General features: G+C 41.2%; 1 protein-coding gene across 6 annotated transcripts; it reads left to right on the top strand.

The window, feature by feature from the left end:
* The first annotated feature begins 130 nt into the window (after positions 1–130).
* tdrd12 (tudor domain containing 12) lies at positions 131–27,492 on the top strand. Of its 6 annotated transcripts, none has more exons than XM_074633499.1 (38): positions 131–279; positions 511–585; positions 3,116–3,280; positions 4,495–4,631; positions 4,872–4,991; positions 5,166–5,221; positions 5,376–5,461; positions 6,411–6,591; positions 7,062–7,144; positions 7,229–7,347; positions 8,043–8,108; positions 8,226–8,277; positions 8,542–8,621; positions 9,059–9,121; positions 9,251–9,319; positions 9,491–9,562; positions 9,833–9,893; positions 11,128–11,235; positions 11,655–11,840; positions 13,044–13,197; positions 13,341–13,468; positions 14,037–14,228; positions 14,694–14,822; positions 15,115–15,232; positions 15,824–15,963; positions 16,069–16,298; positions 16,956–17,037; positions 17,233–17,411; positions 18,124–18,331; positions 19,588–19,680; positions 20,128–20,300; positions 20,500–20,892; positions 21,253–21,320; positions 22,207–22,288; positions 22,805–22,918; positions 24,640–24,793; positions 25,674–25,734; positions 26,415–27,492. In XM_074633499.1, the coding sequence occupies exons 2-38, from the start codon at positions 562–564 to the stop codon at positions 26,486–26,488; spliced, it is 4,500 nt and encodes a 1,499-aa protein (XP_074489600.1). In that variant the 5' UTR covers positions 131–279; positions 511–561; the 3' UTR covers positions 26,489–27,492. The 6 variants fall into 6 exon arrangements, with proteins under 6 accessions (XP_074489600.1, XP_074489598.1, XP_074489602.1 ...); XM_074633497.1 differs by having other exon boundaries at positions 9,488–9,562; XM_074633498.1 differs by lacking the exon at positions 131–279 and adding an exon at positions 297–424 and having other exon boundaries at positions 9,488–9,562.

The raw sequence follows: 27,492 nt of genomic DNA, 5'->3' as shown, positions 1-27,492 counted from the left end.
AACTCATGTTCAACACAGGGCCATTTTGGTAGAATGTGGCAATAGAATAGAAATGATTTGTTTTACCTTTGTGCGGCACTTTGTAGGCGGACGTTTTTACTGGCGTCCAGGTAGTCGCTTTCAGTCCAAAATGGCGGAAGCGTCGCTCTGCTGCTGGGCGCTGATGTTGAGTTTCACTTCGTGGTGATATAGACGATCTCTGGTGACCTCTAACGGTCACAGTCAGACTGAGCCGCTCCTCCTCCTCCTCCGGTTCACCGGTCTCAAGCTCGGAAACAGGTACGTTTACAGCTCGAATTAGATGGAAAACACCCGGAGAAAATACTAAACATTGCTTCAAATAAACACCGGCCAAATTCTGCTTCATCTAGAGGCGTTTTAGTCGACAACTAACGGAGTAGTGTGTCGACGCCGGTGAGCTAATGTAAGCTAACATTAGCTAGCTGACAGGCGCGGGTGCAAAACGTGCAAAAACCAGCTAGTTAGTTAACTTGTTGTGTTTTTTTGCAGTGTCTGTTGTTTTTTACGACTTCAGTGGGGACTGACGAACCTACACACACCATGCTGAAAATATCCATATTGAAGGTAAGATGATTTAACGTGATTTAACAGTTGATTGACTTTAATGTCTGTTAATTAACGTGAACGCTGCCAGGCGGCGCCCTGATGCACTTCAGACAAGGACTCTGTGGATGAAGAAGGATAAATACATGTGGTGTTGGCAGTGTCTTTTTTCACGTGTCTTGATTTTAACAGATTACAGTTTTTCTCAATCACTTTGGCTCATTTTTTTTGTCTTCTCTAAACTGTAATCACAACTGTTTGACGAGACATCACAACTTAGTTGCATGTGTGCAAAAGGTAGTTATCACCCAAAACACTTCATTCATGCTTCAAAACCAGTTATTGTGTCAGTAAACTGGCCACTAAAATGAAAACTTGCTTTGTCATAGTTTGAGACGTACTGGGCAGACAGGTTTTCCTTATATTAAGAAATATTATTTTTAAAAAGCAATTCTAAAGCCCAAATTAAATATATGGTTCATTTTCCAGGAAAAGAATAGAAAGTTAATTGTTTTGCTTTATTTCCATGTCTGCTGGTAAATAGATAATAATTAGCAAATAACTTCTTTGAAATTTCTTAAAAAATCTCCCTGAATCATGACATTAGCTACCAGGTTACATCTGTGTAGACAATAAGTCACACAATGGTGAGATTTGTGTCTGATCAGAAGTGTCTTCTATTAGTTTTGGTTTTCCACCTCCGATGAAGAGCAGCGCACAGCCGCTTCTCAAGATTAAGGGCACTATTTTAACCATTAGATGCTATTTTAGTATAGAATTATTAAATCATGTTTATAATAAAGTAATTTTCGATAAATTGAGGTAAATATTGGGGTAATTTGGCAGTAATTCCAAAGAAATTTCAAATAGGTAACTTACTAATTATCACCTAATTACTATAAAATTTGTGGACCTGTAAATTGTGTGTCACCAAATATAGTCATGGATTAAGGTTACATTATATATTCCATAATTCTACAGTCTAGTACGACTCACTCAGTGTTTACAATTTTAAAGCGTTCTACTTAGATTTCAGAAGTGGCAGACAAAAAACATGAGTGGCCGGTAGAAATGTTCAGTGACCTTCCCGAGTGACAGGAGAGGAAAAAGGTTAATTTCAGACCCTGACTATGACAGTCAACCCTGGAAATGTTTCTTATATGCAAATCTCTGTTTTGTTTTTCTTTTTATTGACACTGTCTGCTTACTGTGATATACCAGAATGTACCGATTTCAATTGTAGGTAAAAGCTTACTGCGAAAAGTCAATACGGTAGGAGCTACACAGAAAAGGGATATGCACATGTGTATGTATAAAGCACATTTATTTGATTAGCAATGTGTTACATGCACTGTAAACAGAAAATCCACTTTTGATCTTTCATGTAAAAGTCATATACAATGAATATAAATTTTTCTACAAAATTACATCTATGCCAAAAAAAACAACCCTGCAACAACGGAAAAAAACCTGCAGTAGTTCAGTTAAAAAAACACACATTGTACCTCGTCATAAATATTTATGGGATATACATGCATGTCTGACAGATTTTGATAATTGAATTGATCATTTTGCATTTTATGGCTCAATCGATGAAAGAATGTTGAAAAGTTGTGAAGAGGACGACAATTTCACTGAAAATCTACTAATCAGTTTTGATCAGCACGACATGTACAAGTGGGTATTTTACCAAATCTTTTGCACAGATATGCCAAAACACGTACAATTTGCTTGAATGAACGAGAAATTCTAATTTGTTGTGAACAATAAACTAATTGTTCAGAGATACGAGCTTGTTGTTATGAAAATATAATTCTCATTTGAGAATTAAGCCAAAGCGAATGAAAAACTGTATTTAGTTGTTTAATAAAACAAGAACTTGAAAGTTGCAGTAGCTTGCATGTATACTTCCCAGTGGTGGAAAGTAACCAACGTTAAGTAAATTTGCATAAGTACAGTATTGAGGTATTTGTACTTTACTTGTACATTTTATACTACTATCGTTACTCCACTAAAGTTTCATTTCAGAAGTAAACTTTGTACTGTTCACTCCACTGCATTTATTTGTTAGTTACGTTTTATATAAAAAACACATGCTCTTATGATATGCTGCAGGACTAATCTACCTATGTAATATATTAAAATGCTCTTACATGTATTTGTTAGTGATAAAAAACAATAATATAATAATCAGAAATTGAGTTTTTAGATTTAAATAATGCAGTGGTTTCATTTTCATCAGTATTCTAGTCCGTTTTTAAAGATTTGTCTGCCTCTCTGTTGATGCTCTACTTGTTGTATTAGTAATATTACAGCCAGTGTTAGTAGTTGCAGGCTGGATATTAAAGTGTCTTAATCTAATTTATTAAAGTTATGTCTCCATGTCTCTAACATAGTCAATGAGCTGGTGGGCCATTTTCATTAATTACTATAAAAGAACAAACCAAGGATTATAGGACTGAAAATGATGTGAACAGAGAGTGTATATTTTTTATATTATTGGACCCAGTTGTGGTGCCTCCTTTGAAACATTTATTTCTGTTCTCTGCAGGTTGAGAGCCCGTCCTGCCTCTGGGGTCGGGTTGTTCGGGGTCACGGCGGTGATGCAGAGACCACAGACCAGTACGACAGACTGCTGGCTCAGATGAACCTCTTCTACCACGACGTCACTCAGGACCTGCGCAAGCTGAAGCCCACATCGTTAGAGGAGGGACAGGTAATGCAACACCTGCACTCTGTTCTTCACTCTTATTTTTACACACCTGATTCAGATGTGGGCTGTGATCTTGTGACACTTTAATTGGGCTTGGGGTGGATTGGATGGCTGTATTTTGAGTATTTCATACTACATACTACTGAGGAACGCAGTATGCAGTATACAGTACATACTGCATACTGCGTTCCTCAGTAGTATGTAGTATGAAACAGTTAAAGCGATGTATTTTGCAGTGTGCTAGGCCAGGCGTTAGTCTTTAAACCAGCTCTTAAAGCATACCACTATTGCAATATTAACGGAAAATACAACTTTGATTTTTTTTTTTTATGTTTGTGACCAATGTTTGTGTACTTTATAAGATACTGCAGGTTTAGCTCCACCAGCCCTTAAAAAAAATATTCTATCATTTCATGGTGAAGTAAGACAAACAGAATCATCAACGAGGGGAGATGGGAAATCTAACCATATAACTGCTTTTTGAGTTACAGCAACTAAACAGTGGACTGATCTCCCTGCAGATATTAGAGTAATGTTAAAAAGGGTCATGTTTTCTCAGCAGGTATCTCTCTGCCCCGTCAGAGGCAGTTCTTTCCCTCTCCATTTCCTTTGCCACTTCCTGCTGTTCTGTAGCCGGTTTGTGAGTGTCGCTGGCCGGCTGGCGAGCGAGCTACGCCTGTGTGTTGTGATATTTAAACAGGGAAATAAAAGCCGATCTCTAGAGAGCTCCAGCCAGCTCATAGCAGTCTGTGAGCGTGACCGCCCGGCTGGCGAGGTAGCGACCCCGGCAGAGCTTCTCAACTCCGAAAACGTTGGAGCAAATGTTCGATTTGCCATCTAATATTGGAAAACTGTCAATATTCAAAATCTACACAGTTGATTTCTTGCCTCAAAAACATTCAGAAGTGAATTTAGTGATGAATTAGCTACAAAAAAAAATGTAGAAAAACAAGCCTTTTTTGGCTGCTGCTGTTGTTGTGACCGTAGCCTGTACCGTTCCAGTTTTTTTACATTGTTGGGATACAGTAGACGAGATAGACTGGTCCGATGCATACTGGAGATTTTCTCCGAATCAGTACGACATCCGGGTATTTTTGGCATACTGGAGATTTTGCTTTTGTTTGAATACTACTAGATTTTGGCCAAATCAGTAGGTACTACTAGTATAGTATGAGTTTTAGAATACAGCCGATGTGTGTTTCTGTATTTCTTCTCAGGTGTGTGTGGTGTACTGGTCAGTGATGAAGTCGTGGTGTCGGGCTGTGGTGGAGTCGATCATTATGGACTCGGTGTCCTGTCAGGCTCGCTGCCTCCTGGTCGACCACGGAGAACGACTCGTCGTCCCCTCAGACCAGTAAGACCAGAGCTGTACCAGTCCTCCTCAACACTGGACCACAGCCATTTAACCTTATTGGTCTCCAAATAGTTTTTTTTTTTTTATTGCATTTATCAAAAACATAAATTGTTAGAGCATAAAATGAAGACACTTTAGTTCTGAAGGCAATAAAACCATGATCTTGTGAAGGAGATTGTGGACCTGAGAGATGTTTGTGTGTCTGTGCTGTTTTTATTTTTTACTTTTTTGTTTGACTAGGATCCGAATCGCTATGCAGACCTTCCTCCAGCTGCCTTTCTGGGTGAGGAGGTTCCACCTGGCGGGAATCAAACCAACAACCCTGCGAGTGTCTGTCTATGAGGAGAAGACGAGGCTCATGTAAGACAAGCTCACTGCTTACGACTGAACTGTTGACGGATTTATGTCACAGTCCTCAGAAATGTCTTTTTTCTCTTTAACCCACTGTATCTCTGTGCTGTGAAGTTTACAGATATTTGTGCTGTGAAATTTAAATCCACTCTCGGCTTGATGCTGTATTCTTTTCCTCTGCAGTCCGTCCACTCAGTGGGACAGCTCTTCTACTCTCTACCTGCACAACCTGCTGCAAGGTGAGCAACAAGGCAGATAGATGAACAACTATGTGGGTTTTTTTCTGTGGATTTTACATCTTAGAAGCAACATTTGATGAAATGCCAGGCAGTGAGACTGATGTTAACACGCATTTCCACTCATGAGGAGTCATTTTTTGCTTCCTTCCATCAGCATCGACTCGGACCGAGGCCGTGTTGCTTGAATCCGAGTCGGACTCCACTTCCATTGAGCTCTACCTGACTGTAGGGAACATCAAGGTGAACTTTGAATCTAACATGCTAACATTAATTCAGAAAAAGAGCTTCAAACATTTAGTTTTGACACAGAGATCAATACAGACAGTGCTTGAAGTGGAAAAAAATAAGTGCCAGTGCTCCTCTTATTCACATGTTGGTGTGTGTCTCAGCATCTCTTGTGACTTATTCCTATTTATTCATTATTCCTTTTTACTTAAAACTATGTAATATTACATAATTGTGGACCATTATTATTATTAGTTAAATTAATATTTTATTATTTATCTCAGTCTTCATTTGAACATTTAATTCTTCTTGAAATATTTGCCTTAAAAGAATAGATTCAGAAAACTTTTAAATAATATTTCAATGATTATATTTGCTCACAAATAAAAAAAATTATGACAAATAGTTCACTAATTATTTTACAAGAAGGACGTGAACATTGTGTTGATAAATTACAGCACCATGGTTCTCACCCCCCTTCTCCCGTGCCGTTCGTCGGCTCGTCCAGATTCTCTTCACATAGTTTTTTTGTTCATACGGCCTATGAGGTGCGGCGCAAAAACGCTGGTGCTGCGCCATTATGAATCGCCATTATGAATCTCCCAGAGAACCTGATATGGAGAGGGTAGAGAAGAGTAAAGCAGCTTGTGAGAAGAGCCAGAGTGCATGAAAAACTCACGCTACACCAACAAATAAAATGTAGAAGTGCCGGTACAGCGTACCAGTGAGTACCGGCGCACTTCAAGCACTGATACAGACATAAATATACTTAAGATTATACATAAGATGTGCCAGTTGCTCGTCTGAAGACATTCCTTACAAATTAGTATCTCTAATCGGCCCTTCTCTTGTTTTTTTGCTTATGTTTGATAGTTATTGTGTTGTCTGTTTTCACTTTCATTTATTATTTATATTGTTACACATAAAGAACAAAGAATCATCAGGATTTTTTATGATTTTTCAGATCTGTGTGAACGACGATCTGGTGGCCAAGAAGTTTGCGTATTACAGCAGAGAGTCCGCTGACAGCAGCGGGCTGAACGAGGTGGACCAGTATCCCGTCATGTTGTCCTCAAGCATCTTAACCCAAACTGTCTGCACAAGCTCAAACAAGCCAACAGCACAAACAACCCAACCACCTGCTGGTAAACACACACACACACACACCGATATGACTTCCTGTTCAGGGCTGCAGCGTGACAGACCGCTGTAGTTTACACTACGCTGGCTGTCTGCGTATGTAGACCCGTCCACATGTTCAGGTCATTAATTGCGATCATACATTTTGGGCTACATGCAGACCCTTACAGACATCATAACTGTAATGATTTTGAGTTTCAAAGTTCACTGTTGGCCTTGGAAACTGCAGTCGACAAAAAATTCTCACCTCAAGGTCCATTTGATAGTGTTTCTGGAGCTTTCGCTCATATCATATGATGTTTATCCACGGTTGGAGCAGTGTTTCCCACACACAGACTTTACTTGAGCCTGCTATGGCTGTTCTTGACTAAAGAAATTCTTAGTCAACTAACACTCATATGATTTCAGCTTGGATTCATGTCAGTTCTATCTGTCAGTTTCATGTGATGAAGTCTGAACCGATGCTTGTTTTCAGCTGTTTCTTCAAGCTTTGACTCTGCGGCCGGAGCAGGCGATTGGCTGACGACTGATTGGCTGACGGCTCCCTCTCCGCCTCAGGTCAGCAGCTCTGCTCACCGTGTTACCGTCAGTTCTCCAGGACATATCCACACATCCTCACCTCTGACCTCTCTGCTGCTTTAGAGCCAACAACATGAGCTGAAGACCTCTGAGGAAGGCAGGAGGTCAAAGGTTGCAGACGAACAACTGTCTCCAGGCAGCCAGTCAAAGGATGGCTCAGACGTTGCTGCTGCTGCAGAGAGGTGAGCACACATTTGGATCAGTTCAGCAGTTTACTGTTGAACAGAGGAAATACAGATGAGTTATGTCATAGTTAGGGCTGTCAAAGTTAACACGTTAACGTAAATTTGTTTTAACGCCACCAATTTCATTAACGCAACTTGCAGTTTTTAGGTTGTTGCGGGCTGAAAAAAGCTAAAGTGAAGATACTGGTGTCATGAAAATAGAAAAAAACCTAATGAATCAATTGGTACCAACCATGTCATACTAGCTTGTCAAGAAGGAGGCTAAATAACGCTCCAAACTTACGCTGAATTTTGGGGAGGAAAAACTGGCATGGTCATTTTCAAAGGGGTCTCTTGACCTCTGACCTCAAGATATGTGAATGAAAATGGGTTCTATGGGTACCCACGAGTCTCCCCTTTACAGACATAACCACTTTATGATAATCACATGCAGTTTGGGGCAAGTCATAGTCAAGTCAGCACACTGACACACTGACAGCTGATGTTGCCTGTTGGGCTGCAGTTTTCCATGTTATGATTTGAGCATAAAATAAAAGTGTGATTAAGTTGCGATTAATCGCGATTAACTATGAACAATCATGAGATTAATCGCGATTAAATATTTGTTATCGATTGACAGCCCTAGTCATAGTATACTGTATTTATTTTTCTTTAATGTAAATCTAAGATAACTGACCTGCTCTCATGTTCAGTGACTCGTCGGAGGACACAGACTCGTCTCTGGCTGCAGCTCTGACCAAAAATCTCAGTCTGTTCAGGTGAGAATTGACCTCAATCCCGTACAGTACCTCTCATGTGATTGGCTGAGCATGTTTCATGTCTATTATAATATGACTGGTTGATAATGATGACGTAACACTTCCCGTACCCAACAGGTTCTTGAAGTTTCTGAATCCTGGCAGCAGCTACCAGCAGGCGGCTCCCAGTGTGAGTACATGCACAACACAGGAAGTGTTTCTCAAAGCTAAATGGCAGAGCTTTTACGAGTTGTAGCTCTGGCACAGTTTTCCGCGCATTCTCTACCACATCTTCTTTGGACGTCCTCACAAGGCTGTAATTTATATCCAAACTCTGGAGGCCTATTGTTTTGTTGTGATCTCTTTTTTACTGTTTCACCTGAACAATTTCGTTTGCAATTCCACAAAGATGATTTTAGATTCATAAGCTTGTTTTTTTTTCTTTTTTTTTCAGGTCAGTCAGCATGAAGAGCTGAAAGACTGTCGACCTGAAGAGACGACTGCAGCATCCAGTACCTGCACCGGACAGGAAGTGTACGCTGCCAGCACACCTTCTGCAATTCAGTTAATTGACTAAAGGCCCATTTGGACAGGATTAAAGTTACAGGGGGAGGTTGGGAATGAGATATTCACTGTGCTCCTCTGAAAGTTAACATGTTGTTCCGGACGGCATTTTAACCATCAGTAAATGAGGATACGGTCTGTAAAAGACACGGACAGTCAGCAGGACAAAGCCAAAAGTCTCCAATCAGCTCTGGATGGCATTTAAATTACAGGAGAACCAGCGAGTTGTTAGTAATGTTTGAATCACCCCACCTCCCCTAGAGAAATAAATCCAGTCCGAATGGAGCTTAAATCTTTAATTGATTAGATCAGAACTGTCACCTTTTTCATCCCACCTGAGTTAGCAGAGCTATACTCTTCTCTATGTACCAAAACTTCTGCTTTAGTGATTGTATTTTATTACACAGATTAATCCCTTTAAACAACAATGAGCCTGTAACACCGCACAAGCAAGCATTGCTCAGTATGAGGTGAGACTGACTGATGCCTTCTCACTTCAAATGTTAATATGAGTTAATTGAGCTGATTGGTTTTTTTTATGATAAGTGGAGATCAGTAATTAGTAACTGCATTTGTTGGCTTGATTTGTATTTTATTAGCGGAATAAGTGGAGCTGAAGATCTTTGTGAGAGCAGTCGGGTTGAAGATCTGGCAGATGAAGAAACAAGGTACAGTAACATGTTCTTCTTTCCCAACATTAAACCTATATCTGTTACAGCAAGACTACATTACAGGTGTAAATGTAATCCAGCTAAATTAGATTAAGATTCTGATTTGACCAGTTTTGAAAGTTGATTTTGTGTGTCTGGAGATGATTGTCTCTTTCTTTGTTTCAGCAGTTCGAGTAGATCAGTGAAGTCGGGACCAGCAGAGAAGACGTGGAGGAATAAAGAGGACTGGGCCTGTTCACGGTGAGAAGCAGCTCACAGAGGAAGAATTCACAAACAAACAAATATGCTGAGTGATGAGTGAATGTTGCATCAGCAAAGATCAAACAGGACAGGAAGTGCTGGTTTCCGACAGAATGCACTAACTCATTAATCTGGTCTCGCTTGAAAGTTAATAGTTGAGTTATTCCAGATAAAAACCTAATTGAAAAAGTGGTAGGATTGCTGTTGATGTTTTTTTCAATACTACTGCTGCCCGAGGTTGTTGAATTCTGACTTCTGTGTGTGATGCAGCCTTTTGGAGTGGTTGAACCCGGAGCCTCTGAACCCCGATCCAGGCGCTGCAGACGACGCGGTACGTTTTCTCAGCTCCTTCTAAACTTTACTAACAAAATGTTTTTCATTTAGCTGCTGCTCAGAGCTGTGGTCTACTCTGAAGGTTGTTGGAGCTGCTTCACTGAATCCATCAATCTGAAGAAGGAGATCGTTCTCTATCTGCTATGTTGGCTGCCTGTAAATACACGTCAGTCTAGTTAGTAGAAAAACATTTAATAAGATTAAATAGGTTCATGGCGAAGTGGTGAGTGAAGATACTGGTATCATGTGAAACTTTAAAACCTAAGGAATCCATTGGTACCAACCATGTTATAGTAGCTTGTCGGGAAGGAGGTTAAATAATGCTCCAAAGTTACGCTAAATTTTGGCGAGGAAAAACTGTCATGACCATGTTCAAAGGGGTTCCTTGACCTCTGACCTCAAAATATGTGGATGAAAATGGGTTCTATGGGTACCCACGAGTCTCCCCTTTACAGACATTCAGCTTCAGTTTGGGGGCATTACTTTACCAGGTATTGACAATCCCCTTGAGGTGGACGGCTTCAACCACGATTGCTTTCCCTGTGAGCATTCGTTTTCCATTCAGAGAAAATTACTTTCTTTTTCCCGTCATGATATAAATGTGCACGCAGCATCAGCCTCCAGTATCCAGCTGGAAAGCAGACAGTCCGCGAGGCAAAGTATCAAGGGAGTATTAAAGTAAAAAACAAAACAAAAATTTGTTAGTCTAACAAAGTTTAAAAATGTTTTTCCATATGTTGTCATGTATGAAAAAACCCAAAATGAACAGTGTAAGCGGACTACTTGAAGTGAATTATTTAAACAGCATTTGTATTGGGATGATTCTGTCCCAAGCTTTTTGATCACTATAAGCGTTTGATCACTGTAACCGTGATCACTATAAGAGGTTTCCACTACAAACCCTATTGCCCACTCCCATATTGATAAGAGTATTAAATACTTGACAAATCTCCCTTTTAAGGTACATTTTGAACAGATAAAAAAATGTGTGATAAATTTGCTCAACTATACGGAAACCCTAAAAAATTGACCTAAACTCTAGTTGATGTGTTGGTCATTTAACGCAACAGCTTCAGCGCAAGTGCGGCGGTCGCTCTGCTTCATCTGAGCTGCAAAATCTGCTGCTGATGAAACATCAGAACGCACCGCATCAGGTGAACATCGGTCTGTATGATGTTCCCGCCATATTTACTGTCCCATGTGTCTTTGTTTCTCCTCTTGACTGTTTTCAGGCTGTTCCCAGTGATCCCAGGAAGAGTGGGATTCTGGTGCACTCAGCTCTCCCAGTGGAGCCCTGCACCAGTGTGGATGACGCCCCCATCACGGATAGTCTCCGCTGGGTAAACAAGAATGTGCACTGACCTTTGTTTGAGGCTATTTTTATGTAAAAATGAGAGAAAAAAACAATAAGAGAGAAACAGATTTTAGGGGACTGAGAGACCTGAAACAACATTGTCTTCTTGACCTTTACTTACAGGTTTCATTAAAAATAACTTGTTGTGAAAATTGTTTCACTGTTAATAACAGGGTTTCATTTTTAGAAATAGCTTCTTCCTATGTCTGGAAAATTATGAAAAAATACAAAACTTAATGTTACTGTGTTCTGAAAACACCCCAAATAAAGTTTGTTGTTTTGTTGTTGAAAAAAGAGACTGGCTATTATTTTGTTGTGGATAATTTGATGTTTATTCACACTAAAAACCAAAGCGTCATGTTTAAACTCCACCTGAGTTTCACACAGCGACCGGTCTGTCTCCAGGTGTTGCGGAAGAAGCAGTACAGCATTCTGTCTCCAGCTGACCTTTACAGCTGGCCAGCTGTGGCTCGAGGGTGCAACACCCTCATCGTCTCCCCCAACGCAGACCAGCCGCTCAGCTACTTCGCCCCGCTCCTCACCCACATCCTGCTCAACTCCATCTACACCTCCCCCACCTCCAGCGCAGGGGTGAGTTCATCATTAATACAGAAATTGGATCAAAGTGGTTTATTTTATTCCAATGAATCTAATATTAACCCCCTGAGACCCACAATGGACCTGTTTTTGTCTTTTTTAGGAGGGTACAGGGGGAGATAGCAGGTCAACAGTAGATGTCACATAGAAGTGGTGCACATCATCTGAAAGCTGGGAACCTGAAGATTAATTTGAGATGCTGCTCAGCACTGTGTGTCAAGTTGTTCTAGTCATTAATAAGAAATAAACATGATGAATTAATTAATTAATCTATTAAAATGAATTGTAAAAGCGTATAAGGGCTTAGAACATTATGATAGAAGTATATGATGGTCATACCCATGCTCTATTATGTCTCATAAGTTGTTGCAGCAATTTTTGGGTCGATACCATTTATAACACAGATTTGGTGTTAAATTTAACCACATTTTTTACCACTGGAGAATTGATAAAAATGATCAATACTCCCTCCAAAATACCACATTAAGACACCAAGACCTTGAGGAACACCATAGAAAAAGCCATGCTGTGGCTGGTGACATTTGGAGAATTGCATTTTTCGGCGATTGGATGGCAAGCACTTCTGTTGTGTAAACTGCTCAGAAACCCCCTTATTGTCAATCTAACTAGGAAAGCCATCCATCATCTGAATGCTCTAGGTCTCTAGTTTGTGGCTGTAAAGTTTCATGAGGCTGTGATTATCCTAGAGGTCACCACAGGTGACAAAACATGGTCTCACTACAATGAACTGGCTACAATGGGGACTAACATCATCAGACATGAAGACTCATTGGATCCACAAAAGTCTCAGCTTTACAGTGATACCCAATTTATGTAATTCAAGACTGTTTAGGGTACGTTTGGAGCGTTATTTAGCGTCCTTCGTGACAAGTTAGCATGACATGGTTGGTACCAATGGATTCCTTAGGTTTTGTAGTTTCATATGATATTCACTGTAGTTCTAAAACTGAACCTGCTACTACCTCTGAAAGACAGTAAAGTCAATCGCGATCCCCCGCTATCCTGTGGGTTTAACAGCACTGCATTAAAATACTCTATTTTCATTTTGTACCACACATCCCTTTATATAGCGCCATCAATTGATTGACGGTGCCGTCAGTCATTATTGTAAGACTTGTTGTTTTCAGACAATGGTGCTCTAATTTTTGGATCTGCACTTTCTGTGTTGTTGTCCAGCCCATAGCGGTGCTGCTGTGTCCAGGCTGGGAGAAGGTCCAGGCGGTGTATGACCTGCTGGAGGAAATGAAGGTCACCCCAGTCCTCCACCCGGTCATCGTGCTGCTGGGCGACAGCAAAGACGAAGCCAAGGCTGTCAGGATCCCCAAAAACTGTGAGCAAAGCACAATCTGCTAGTGGTCAGCTGATGACTCCACACCTGTGAGGTTGTTATAGAAAATCCCCCAAATGTTTGAGATTATCCCAAACTAAGGTAGTCAAATCATTTCCTAGATTTTCTATTTTTATTTTGACCAGGCCTGCTGTTAGTGACCACCCCCTTCAGTCTGGTCCGTCTGCTGTCCTGCCACTGCTTCCTGTTCCTGCGTCTGTACCACCTCGTGCTGGACGAGGCCGACCAGCTCTTTACTCTGGCTCCAGATCAGGTGACCGTCTGCTCGTCATTCACACTCAACAGCTTCTGAGCTACAGTAGCTGCTAACAGGCAGTTAAAGTTTAGTTTAGAAAGATTAAAGGGATAGTTCTGATGTTTTGAAGAGGGGTTGTATGAGGTACTTCTCCATAGTCAGCGTATTACTTACAGTAGATGGAGTTTGGAGAAACCGATTGGAGTTACTGCACAAGAGCAAAGCAATGTACTGCTGTGGACGAACTAACACTTCAAAACAACAAAGTCACACAATAAAACAAACAAACTGATCGAGGCAGCGGTAGACCAGCAACTCTTGTGTTCTGCGAGATAAAATGACAAAGGAGTCTGGTGGCTTTGAAGAGAGCATAGATACTGGGGGCGTGCCAACCGCCATCTACTGTAGGTAATACACTGACTATGGATAAGTACCTCATGCAACCCCACTGAGAAACGGCTGAACTATCCCTTTAATGTCTGTGTCATTTCATGAATACGTTGTGGTTGCATCAACATCTTTTGCTTCTCCACCCAAAGTAAAACATTTCTACGTATTTCTTTAAACATGAATGATGTCCTGTTAGATGGCGACCATTTTGCAGCATTTCCAGAAGGTGACCTCCAGCGAGCAGAAGGCTTCCTGTCCTCAGCAGCTCGTCGCCGTGACGAAAAGATGGACCAGTCACATGGAGGGTTTGTTAGCCAATCACATGCCATACCCCTGCGTTGTCATGACTGTCCCGGAGGAAGCTGCTCTCTATGGTAACGTTCAGCAGGTCAGTCTCAGTGAATCACATGTGATCACAACTTCATGCTGTCATGCTTCGCTGTAGGTTTTTAAATCCTAAAATATCTGTTTTACTCAACAACATTTAAGATGTAAAAAAGATCCAAAAAATGCAGTTAAATAACTTTATTTTGTTATTAAGACTGATGAAACTGATCTAATAATGTTGATCACATTTCATAATACAGATCTAAACCCAAGCCTTGCAATTCTGAAAAAAAATGGTTAATTAGAAAGTTCATTTCAAGATCAAAATAATTGTGAATTACTCCAAACTCTGTGGATAACTGCAGATTGTTATATTTCAACATGTTCTACACCGATTGTAAGACTACTTACATATAAAATGTGCAGTAAAGCCGCTGTCATAAGTGGTAGTGCAGACTATCGTTCAGCTGTAAGTTGTGATGTCTGATGAGATTCTCAGTTTAAGGAAATGTTTGTCTTCCTGCAGATCATCCTCATGACTCTAGAGAGCAGTAAGATGTCGGTACTGTTGGGTCCGTTGGATTTCACCCCCAAAGTCGGCCAGAAGACTCTGATCGTAGCCAACTCTGCTCAGGAGGTTGAAGACGTGTTCAAGGTGAAACGCCAGCTTCCGTTTATGCTGTACATTCCTGTGATTGGATCTTTAATTTAGGACCAGTGAGCCCAACAGATTAAAAAAACTACACACAGTGTATGTCTCATCCTACTGTGAAGTACACTGTGTCCGTACTAGCCTCTAGTACAGTGTCTTATTAGCAAGTGGCAAATCCTCTCTCATTACCACTCTCCATCAACATGCCTGATGTACAGATGGAGTGCACTGATAGTGGAAAGAGAAACCAAAGTGCAGTTTTCCTTGAATTAACAGTGTCTCTTGTAACCTTCAGGCTGTGAGCAACAAATCAGCATTCTGCCTCAAGACCCACGAGGGGTTAACACACCAGTTTGACTTCGTCATCCAGCAGTGGAGGAAAGACATCGGCCCCGGCACTCACGTTATTCTGGGTAAATTAAACGTATCTATAAGGAAAAATTATCCATGGACACGTACACAGACAGCTGTCGACACCACGGAAGCGTGGTAGTTCTGTATATACTGTCAGTTCTGTGTGTACTGTCCGCTTGGAGGACGCGTTCCACACATGCGCAGTAGATTGATATGCTGCTACTTGTAGCGTAGTGGCTGCACGATCACAACAAATTGCCAGTACGCGGACACAGAGCCTACGCGAAGACCCCTCAAAGAGACACACAAAGACCACAGAGAGACTCAAATTGACCATAAAGAGACTTAAAATGACCATAAAGAGTCACAAAATGACCACAAAGACCATAAAGAGACTTTAAATGACCACAAAGAGACATAAAATGACCACAAAGAGACTCAAAATGACCACACACAGACTGAAAATGACCACAAAAAGACACAAAATGACCACAAAGACCATAAAGAGACTTAAAATGACCACAAAGAAACACAAAATGTCAAAATGACAATTTACGTCACGTGGACCCTTGCAGATGCGCAAAGTATAACTTTGGCTTAACAGTGCTGCTGTTGTTTAATTTTTGTTGTGTTTGACCTTTGACCTCTAGTGATCACCTCCGAGTGTCTGAAGTGTCTGGGAATCAGAGATGCGACTTGTGTCGTCCACTATGGCTTCCCCACTTCCCCCAAAGTATTCGGCGGCCGACTGTTCTGTATGGCCGACAACTTCAGGAACCTTTCTGAACGAGTGAGAACAGACAAATCTTCTATTCATTCACATAACCACAGTTTCAGTCTCCACGTGTGTGCCGGATGAAATTTGTGTTTTAATTTCTCTGATTTGTTTTCCGAGGCTTCCTCCCAGGAACCGACAGAGAGCCACCCTCATCCCACCAGGTCGGTGCTGCTGATCTCTGAGAGGAACGCCTGTCATGTGGTCGGGATATTGCGTTACCTGGGGCGAACCAACGCCACGCTGCCCCCGGAGCTGCTGTCCTTCGCCCAGGGCGTCCATGTGGCCCGGGAGGACCAGAAGACCAACAAGCCTCTCTGCAGCTACCTCAAGAGCTTTGGAGTCTGCAGGTCAGCTTTCCGACTTCTTCAAATAACGATAAACTGCTCTGTTGTTTATATTTTTGATATATCTGTTGATATTTGATATGGTGAGCTCAATGTTTAATCTTTAGTCTATAATCTGTAAAGGCAACAACAAAACAGATATTTAGCTGTATGGGCTGCTCAGTAAAGATGCACAGATCGATCAGACAGTAACATCTCAAATGTAAGTTATTTATGAGTCAATGTTTTATTGTGAACATACATTTGAATGAACATTTTCCATGAAAGAATTGTTGCAAAAATGTTTGTGCATGCTGTCAATTATAGATCTAGAAAGAAAATCGGAATCAGCACGTCAGACTTTAAAAAAATAAGAATTAGCCCAAGAAAACTGCATCGGTGCATCTCTACTGCTCTGTATAATCAACACATAGGATGACCCGGTGGATTTTTAACCACAGAGCTGAAACAATCAGTTCATTAATTGACATATTTTCTGACATTTTAGAAATGAAAAAATACACATTTGTAGCTTGGATCCATGTGTTATGGTTGAAATCCATTGTCCCAGGTCTAGCTCAGTTTGGGGGAAAATAGCTTCTTTTTCATTACGGATTTAAAATATTTTTTGATAAAATAAACAATTAGCCCCATAATGTGATTGTGTGTTTTCCTCTGCAGAGACAGCATTGTATGTCCCGACCGTCACAGATTAATTTCCCATCTGGATCAGTCGGTGCTTCCTGCCTCAGGAGTCATAGAGGTGAGGACATTCTCATCTTTGTCTCTACTCTGCTGTGTGAACTTGTTCATCCATCAGACACTTCAGCCCAGAGAACACTGCTTTACAGATCTTCTTTATTTACAGAAAAGCAAATCAAATAAACAAGAATGAATTAGTGCTTTGTCGTCTGCACTTGTAGTAAATGTCTCGCCGTGTTGTGTCCGGTGCTCCCAGGTTGTGCCTCTCTACATTAAGACGGCATCAGTGTTCTACGGTCGTATTGTCCAGAAGGACGGAGGCTTCCAGAGCATGGCGTCTGAGATGACTTCTTACTATGCAGACAAGAAACCTGGAGCCGAGGAGATGCTGGAGGGAGGCTTATACGCTGTGCAGGAGGACGAGGTCTTCCACAGGTCTGACATGAAATCTAAATACACTGACGGAGACCATTTTGTTCACGACACTTGAAGCCCAAATGCTGTTTGTTTTTATTAAGATATTCTCTGTTAGTGAAGGCAAGTAACCAGTATCTATGTTTGTTAGTGTCTTTGCTAAATGAGGTTGCTGGTTAGTTAGCAGGCTACCAGCTCGCTCAGACTGTTTTTATGTCTCCGTGCCGGTGACAGTCGCGGCTGGAGGCATTATGTTTTCAGGAGCGCCCTATTCAATTCTTCCCGTGAAAATGTTTTGGCTTTAATCCTTCCTCTGAACGCGAAGTTACTTCTGAAGCATCCATTAAGAAAGCTAACCTTCCTAGCTGCTGCTCCGTCGCTATGGTCTCTCCCCCTTCCTGCCCCCCCTACGTAAAACGCATCACTTCTGGTGCGCCAGCACAGGAAAGTCGCCACAGACACCACAACTCTGGTATACTGCGAAATACAGAGATCTTTCCCTGGCGGCGATGGGCTTAAACAGCATTGTGTGAACTTGTTTGGCAAGGGCTTGAATGTAACATGTGTTCATTTATATGTATATATATATTTATAAGTCACTCTAGCTTTAATGTTAGTTTTTTACTGGTTTATCAGCTGAAGCTTATTTTACTTTCAACATCAGTGCAAGTCTGTCTGGATTAGAGCAACACAGATAAATGTATGTAATGTCAGTGTGTGCTCCCTGCGGCAGGGTGAAGATGATGTCTGTCCCAGACAGAGGTGACCGGCTGTTTTTCAGCGTCATGGTTCGGTTCATTGATGTGGGTAAGGAGGAGGAGGTCAAATCCCATCAGGTCCTCCAGCTCCCGGAGCAGTTTCACTCTCTGCCCGGCCAGGCTGTGGAGATCATCGTCTGCCGGGTCAAACCAGTCGACGCCGAGACCGACTGGCACCCCAAGGTTTGCTGCTCACCGCCTCACTTTGCTCTCAAATACACAGACACATCTCCACTATTCCTGTAATTAGTTTTCTGTATTAATTTACTAGTAGCTGGAGAATACAGTCTGCCACAGGGTGTCTTTAAAGCCCACTTATAGTGACCTCATGACCCTGATCAAATCAGTAAATGTCCTAAAAACACTGCAGCTCAAAAAGTTATGTATAATCACCTCCATCAACCACGAGCTCCAGGTGTTCAACAGGACTAACACGGTGAACAGTTCATCAGCTGGCAGAACTCGGCTTGGGCGGTATTACGATATACCAGGATATTTAGAAATCCTGTCCGTAGGATTTTCAATACGTAATAAATACAGACGCTGTGCTTTCTATGATGTTGTATTGTAGTGATGTATTGTAGTGCCCAGCACGCACCACCAGAGGTCGGTCTCTATGGTGGAACAGAAAGATGGCAACTGAGTGTTTTGGGATTAGTCTTCTTTAAACTACAAAAGCAGTTTCATAGCCACATGCCAGTCTGCCACCACCACCCGCACATCCTCTCCATTCAGCTCACTGATGTGTCGGTACCGTCGGTACTCAGTGTTTGCAGTCGAAAGGAGAGAGTGAGTGAGTTTGACGTTATCAGTAATGTTATAGCTGTGAACGTAGCAGTGCAGTGTGTGTACAGTTTAGGCCATTTGTCAGTGAATAAATGCTACTTTCAAACAGGCCTCATAAACAACTAACTGGTTTAAAAGATGAGATAAGTTACAGACATGTACCACGAACTTTCTTTGGCCCTGATTAACCTGCTGCACATCTAAAACTCAATTGTGATTGGTGGAGGTAAAAAAAAAAGTTTTTTCACATTTATTGGGTCACTGGAGAGATCTATATTTTTTTCAACGTTTATAACATTTTTAAATGACCAAAAAACAAGATACAAAACAAGAAGAGGAGAATTTGAATGAGGTTACCAGGTTTTTGGAAACTGTTGAATACAATGAAAAATGTCAAGTCTGTTAATCTGTTTTAGAGTTTTTCAGAAGATTTCTGTGTGGCAGCTAGAAACTACAGATGTTCAAAATGTTCAGAATTGAGTTTCAGCTTTCTTTAGAAATGTCCTCAGTCTTGAGTTGATTAAACTTACACACACACAGTATTAAATCTGCAGGGGTTAGTGCTCAGATTTATGGCTTCCACTGATCAGTCCTGTGTAAATCAAGCAGTCGTGTGGTGGTTATGTGATTGGATCATTTTTTTTGGCTCACAGGTCACCAGAGTGATCAACAAGAAGATCCGAGGCCTGCAGCACCGAGCCAGAGTGGTTCTCAGTCTGGGGAATACTGTTTTTGTTGATCCCATGGTGGGTTTTTACCTGTCGATCATCTCCTCATTCAGTCAGTGGGTTACTGATGGACACATAAAGTATCTGAATTAAAGGGTAACTTTAAATGCCCCAGCTTGCCCCAATAGAATTACAGTACAGCTTGTGATCGGCTGCCGTCTACAGCGCTCTACCTCAACACTGGACCAATTTCAGAAATTATTGTCCCTATTGTTCGGTTACACAAAACCATGGGAAAATAGGGTCCAGGTTGAACAATACCAAAGTTACCGTTTAATAACAAGATTTCTTAGGTTCTTTAGACTGTCCACTTTTTTAAAGTTTAATGTTTCTCCAAAATCTCCAATGCAGATGAAAATGATTTTGTCAGCTCATGTCAGTCACTTTAATAAGTCTAATGTTGGACTGGACTGTTTTGGGTGCAGTCGGCACCAGTAAACCTTTTTTTGTTGTCATCCTTTGGAGGTCCGTGTGACCCAGGTGCCAGGTATGAAAACGGTGATCAATGAGTACAGCGTGCAGTCAGAGATCCTGAACACTGAGTGGGGTGTCAGCAACCCGGAGCATCTGGACCTGCTGAGGGCGCTCTGCCAGGAGAGCAAGGCCAGCTACAACAAGGCGGCGGGTCACATCTCTGGGTAAGGAAACCAACGCTCCGCTGTCCCGGTAGTGGACCGAGTGGTTGGTACATGTAAGAATACATCAGCCACCTTCACTCTGATGATTATTATAGAGCGCGGTCTAGACCTGCTTTATATGAAAAGCTTCTCGAGATAACTTCTGTTGTGATTTGACACTATATAAAAATAAATGTAATTGAATGAATGTTGTGTGTAGGTCGGGGGATGCTCCGGCGTCTCTGGAGGTCAGGATCAACGCTGAAGTGGAAGTTCTGGCTGAAGCCTTCAGAGCAGCCGAGGTCAGTCAGCTCGCTGACCTTCCTCACCTCGAGCCATGTGAGCCTCCTAGTCCAGTGTCTTCAATGATCCAGTCCCTGGTCCCAGCACCACCAGCAGCTGAACTCCACCTGGTCCCAGCACCACCAGCAGCTGAACTCCACCTGGTCCCAGCACCACCAGCAGCTGAACGCCACCTGGTCCCAGCACCACCAGCAGCTGAACTCCACCTGGTTACAGTGTGTGATCAGAAACCCCTGTTGGCCAGCCAGGCCGCTGTTGGACAGAGAAACACCCACACTGCTGATCTGAAGTCAGCTGAGCAGATGATGAGGTTGGTGTCTTCATACTCAAAAAATTAGTTGGTCTTTATTCAGGCTTCAGACATCACAAACATGTTCCAACAGTCATTTAGCCTGCCTCCGTCTTTGTATTCAGGGTTTTCCCAACCAGCTCACAGCACCATTTTATCCAAATTTAATATTTTATTTGTGATACTTTAAGAATCCCTTTTATGAATACGAGCCTGGCACTGTCCAACTTGCTTCGTGGTTCACCCCTCTGAGAGTAAACTACATATAAACAACGTCACACAAATATTAAACGTACCAGGAGGTTCAACTGAAAGTCCCTCAGAGGGATTAATGTCTCTAGCTTCGGGTTTTTTGGTCATAATTGTGATTTCAATACACAGGATCGTTGAAGGAGGAGAACTTTGCCCCACGACCAACCAGGCTGCTCGTCTCAACCCCGGGGAAAATGGTAAAAATACAGTAAAAGTCTGAACTTCAGTAAAAATTGTAGATGGACACTGAGAAGCTTCATGTTGCATTTTGAACATGTAGATTATTAGATATAAAAAGCTGTATATTTACTCATACATCACACATTGTTGTCACTACACAAAAAACTGATAAAACCAGAAGCTGATAAAATAATAGTTATTATTAAATTTAGTAAATTACAGGTATAGAGTGCTACAGGAACGAGTCCTAAAGCATTTTATCACTTCCTGTTCCCTCGTCTGGAAGTCAATGGGTTTTAGTTAGATGGCTGAAATAAGGTCTGTGGTTAACACAAGCGGAAGAGATTTTAACATTTTGTTCTACGACATAAAATACATAAATACATATCCCACTTGTGAATTTTGAAGCTTTTATGTCTTTAAAAAGGCGGTTGCTAACAAGTGGCTAAATGAGACTACTTAATGTCATCACGCCGTTTCGTCCTCCTTTATAGCCTCATTGTGTATACTCACGTTCATGCAACCATGGTGTAGTTTGTTTATAGCGTAACGTTAGCTTTTTACTTCTAGAGATTACATTCACACTTCAAAAATCATAAAGTGGTGTTCATTTGTGGAGTTTATCTTGCTGAACAAAACATTTAAGTATCGTCTGCAATAATCCAAAACCCAATGGAAAAATCCCATTGGCTTTCTGTCGAGGGAACCAGGGCGATGCTAACTTCCTGGTTGGCCTACAAAAATATGTCATCCCCGGAGCGCTCTATTGTAAGAAGACAACACAAGACTTTATAGCTGCTTCCACATTTAAAAAAAATACATGCAAAAACAGAATTGTTTTTAGTGAACCTGAGACAAACATTGTGGTTGTTAATCTTCTCTTAAACCTGTTCCTGTGTTCAGGTGTTTCTGCAGGAGACGATCAGAGCAGCAGCCAGCAGCTCATCAGCACTAATGAGATAGACTGTGACGAGTCCACAAAAAGGTACAAGATGGCCGATCTGGACAGTAAAAGAAAACTTCCTACTACAACTTCTGTACTTACAAATCTTACCTTTGAACGCATGCAGTAGATGTTCCAGACTGCACAAGTGGGACTACAGTTGTTTATTGTCTCTAAATCTGTGGTTCCCAACCTATTTTCCTTGAAGCACCCTACTTGAAAGTGTTGTTTTTGAAAGGCTAAACACCAACAAATGTGGATTGAATATTTTGTTAGATTTTGCTACTAAGTATCAAAAACATATATCTTTTTAAATAGTTTTATATACAGACTTTTGTATAAATAATCCAGTAAGTGTGTTATTATGATTTTAGTTATACATGAGCAAATCTAATTTTGCCAACCTCATAGCAGGCTAATCCTGGCGCACCCCCTGTGATCTTTGGCGCCCCCCTAAGAGGGGCCCAGACCCCAGGATCGGAACCACTGCTATAAACAACATTTTAATTTGAGGTGGAGATTAATTTTAAAACGTATTTGTTTCCCCTCCGGTTTCAGTTTCCACCCTACGGCCCGTTGGTACCAGACGTCCGACTCTGTGATTGTGACGGTGAAGCTGACGAACCCTGAGAGCCAGCGCTGTGATTTCTACCCTGACAGAGTCGTTTACAGGTCTGTCAGGAGCAGACCACCAATCGCTCACTTACTTCACACCACATCCAACATTCAGTGGAGCTTTTTATCCAGAGCACTTTACACCGGCGGGAGTGGCTACATGTTTAGCATGGCCAGCGTGTGTGTGAATTAAACACAACATGAGCTTACACCATGGCCAGTTAAAACACTTTTCTCTGCTGGGACAAAGTTATTCTGTGATCTTTTGTTTCTGAGTAATAGAGCTGTTTCTCAGCTAAAGATTTAATCAAATACATATGTGACGCAAAATGTTAGCACAGACATATGAAGTTAGAGATCACTTTGAGTTCATTCAGGAAAAAAAAGGTTAGCACAAAGGTTGTAACAGTAACTACAGACTGTGATTAGTTCTGAACTGTTTTTTGGCTTAAGCTTCTCGATTACTTTAGCCTGTAATAAAATGTTTTAAAATCAATATTTAGTGTCACATGATTATTATACAACAGTTGGTTGTCGTGACATCAACACCTTAAGTCTGGCCCACACTAAAAGATTTGTCAAATGTTAACAGATGTGTAAAATGTGAGAGAGACCACACATATTGACATGTTCTGTTAAATTTAACAGTTTTGTTCCTATAGTGTGTGTGTGTGGAGAGAAACAGCACACCACACACTAACAGATTCAGTCATCAACAACAAGAGTCCCCACTAAAAAAAACTGAAATCTCGCAAAATCTCCTGTGATCAAACGTGACTTTAGTGTAAACAAATATGTCGGACAACAGGCAGGAAGAATTAGTGATGTTAGTTTTTACTTTGTACTGAAAATTCACAGAGGATGGATGGATGGATGAAGTCATGGAGACACGTTAAATAAACACTAATCAACATGTTGGTCCTCTATTTCTGAGCAGACGCGCCCATTTGTTTTGGTTTGAGATGCTGGTGCTCGAGTGCGACATTGCGTGTTTCTGAATCTCGTATATAGAACCTTTAAACAAATCGGAGGCACCAACATATTAATTCAACAGGTTCATTTCAGGTCTGAACGGGTGAATTTAACATTTTAAAAGTAAAGTGAAAATAACACTTTAAGAAAACACATTTGCTTAATTTTAGTGCTGAAAAGACGATGATTGTCAGTGAAGTCGTTGATTGACATAAAATTGATTGGTAACAATTTTCATAATTAATTAACCATTCATGTCATTTTTTATGCAACAAATACTAAAAATGATCTGGTTCCAGCTTCTCAAATGCGAGAATTTACTTGTTTTATATCATTATAAACTGACAATTGGTCGAACAAAACAAGATATTTGAAGACATCACTTCGGGTTCTGGGAAGCACTGATCAGTACTTTTCACTGTTTTCTGTTAGTTGTAGCCCTACTAAGTGCACCTACACTGAGGTGGTCGTTGGGAGAATCTGGTTTCAGGCTGAGTAACAAAACCCAAATGAAAAACAGTACGGCACAGTGTGTATAGTGGCCTCAGACCCGTCACTCTCTGATGGACTCGGCTTGCTGACTGGTTGACGACTTGAGGGAGGTGATCCTGAGGAGAGGTGAGGACTGACTGAGGTGGACAGTGCCGGTAGAGTGTTGACAGCCTGTGTTTTCATGGAAGGGAACTGAAGTCTCTGACAGCAAATTAGATACATCTGTGTGTGCAGCATGGTAAAGAAAAGACTGGTGTTTCCTCAGTGTGTGATCAGGTTGACGCTCTCTTTCTCTCTCTGTTGATTGTGTTCAGTGGCAAAGCGAACGGTCGGACCTACAGAGCCGACCTGCATCTTCACGCCAACATTGCTGCTGACAGCTGCTGCTGGGAAATGAAGTGCAATGAGCCGGTCCTCAAACTGGTCAAACAACAGCAGGGATCCTGGGAAAGACTCGTCAGGAACAAGGTACTGGAGACAGTTTTGTTCAGTCAACAGCAGAAATTAATTTTAATCCTTGGGTTGCCTGTGTGAAAATTAGGGCTGTCAATCGATTAAAATAGTTAATCATGATTAATCGCAAATTAATCACACATTTTTTATCTGTTCAAAATGTACCTAAGAGGGAGATTTGTCAAATATTTAATACTCTTATCAACATTGGAGTGGGCAAATATGCTGCTTTATACAAATGTATGTATATATTTATTATTGGAAATCGTAAACAACACAAAACAATGACAAATATTGTCCAGAAACCCTCACAGGTACTGCATTTAGCATAAAAAATATGCTCAAATCAAAACAAACTGCAGCCCAACAGACAGCAACAGCTGTCAGTGTGTCAGTGTGCTGACTTGACTATGACTTGCCCCAAACTGCATGTGATTATCATAAAGTGGGCATGTCTGTAAAGGGGAGACTCGTGGGTACCCATAGAACCCATTTTCATTCACATATCTTGAGGTCAGAGGTCAAGGGACCCTTTTGAAAATGACCATGACAGTTTTTCCTTATCAAAATTTTGTGTATGTTTGACAAGCTAAATTAGTATGACATGGTTGGTATCAATGGATTCCTTAGGTTTTCTAGTTTCTAGTATGATACCAGTATCTTCACTCTAGCTTTAAAACTGACCAACCTAAAAGTTGTAGTTAATGCGTTAAAAAAAATAGTGAAAAATAATCTGTTAAGTAGTAAGTGATGAGAAGTTAATTACACAAATCTTGACCATTTTTTCTGTATATTGTAGATGCCTTTCAGAACCTGCAGAATCTATTTTGAGCTGCACCAAACACGCCAAAGAACAAAAATGCCATGATGAACTTAACAAGTCTTAATTCAACAGGATATTTTTGTGAGCTATGACATGGAGCACTTTGAAGAGGATGAAGACAGAACCCCAAATGGTAAGAACCACAATTACTATGTTTACATGCACATTCATATTTCACTATATGACAATATAGTGAATTTGATGCGGGTCATGTAAACAGCATGTTCTGTCTGGATATTCTGAATTAGGCCTGTGTGATATGTTGATATTATTCAGGTTTTAGGAGCATTCTTTGGACATGTATACAGCTCACAGAGTCTCAATCTGGGGTTTTTACGTCAGTTCGTGACACACGGCCTCTCAGCTCTGTGCATTGTTCACAAACCAACTAGCCGCAGTTTGTAGAGATGCATGCCCAAAAGAAAAGCCCACATTTCTGGTCGGAAGGAGGTTTTTGTATATGTACAAATATCACAATGCAAGAGGGTGGTTGAAGGAATGAAAGAGGGAGGCTGTGTTCACCACCGGTTACGTTAATTGGAGTATGCACGGCTGCATGTAAACAGAGATATTAGTGGAATATTCATTTTCATTTGCCATGTAAACAGCTTAGTAGGACTATTGTCTTTTTCAGAATAAGGGCAAAAAACTGAATATTTGGTGCATGTAAATGTAGTCACTGAGAACCTGAGAACTTCCTACATTTGACTGTATAATTTCTGATATTTGAAGATAATGTGAAGTTTACTCTTTGATTCCTGCTGTTCAGCTGTATTTTACTGATGTCTGTATGTTTCACGGTTTGGTCTCCAGGTCTGTGTTTTGTAGCGAACACGGGAAAGGACGACTGGTATGTGAACTCAGAGAGCGGCAGTGAGAGCGACTGAAGATTAAAGACTAAGAAACAAAAAAACACCTCATCTTTCACTTATGTCATGTAGTATTATCTGAGGGCCACAAGAATATTATCATCCTGCTGTGACCTTTGACCTCCTTATTGTTAAAGGGATCTGAGAATAGAAACTTCTGCAGTGACTTTATGAACAATCAGGACATAGAAGTAGAACGGACTTTCCCAAGATAAATCAGTGTAGCAGGACGGTTAAAGCGGCAGATATTTTTATGTGTACCGTTTCCATTGCGACCGTTGTAGCGGGCTAATTTCCGTATAAACTAAACCAACTTGCATAGTAATGCTAAAGAGTAAAGAAGCAAAGAGATGAAACTCTGGTGCCTTTTGGACAAAAGCCGCTAGATAGCGTGCCGCCATTTTTGGAGGCACGTCTGTAAATCAGAGGATCATTTCTTTTAGGTAAATCAACTTCCCAGTAGGAACACTTAAATAGCCCTCATTTAAATCATTATGTCATAAAAGTAGTAAAATGAACTAACAGCTGAATCCAGAGTTGTTTTCCCTCGGCATAATGAACGTGCATCAGACCCACCGGACTGCACCGCCCTGCACGCTCATATGACATATCCGGTTCTGCCAGCTTGTTGCTAGCTGTATGCGGCTGTAATAATGGATATATTGGCTGTAATTCATCACTTTTATTATCTTATAATATACCCATGGGCTGTATTCTGTAAGCCTGCACCGTGGTGGATGTATTCCTCGGACACACCAGGAATGTCAGGAGCGCGTGGCGGCTGTGTGGCGTGCTGCCTGCGTGATTCACACGTCGGGCGTTCACACCGGCTGCATTTCAGCTGGGTGTCTGCTGCTGTCAGCCCTTTCTTTCTACATAGAGTTTGCCTTTTAATGGCCATTTCATTTCATTATAAATATCATTTATATTTTTTTTAGACCGAGAAAGGTTAAGAAACGTGTGGTAATTTGTAAATAATAGTAATAATCCACAATTAACACTCCGTACTATATTCATTCATG

This window comes from Sebastes fasciatus, chromosome 4 (genome assembly GCF_043250625.1).
Source record: "Sebastes fasciatus isolate fSebFas1 chromosome 4, fSebFas1.pri, whole genome shotgun sequence".
NCBI classification, from domain to species: Eukaryota; Metazoa; Chordata; class Actinopteri; order Perciformes; family Sebastidae; genus Sebastes; species Sebastes fasciatus.
Note: the sequence above shows the minus strand (reverse complement) of the source record. Positions and strands in the feature narration are given on the sequence as shown.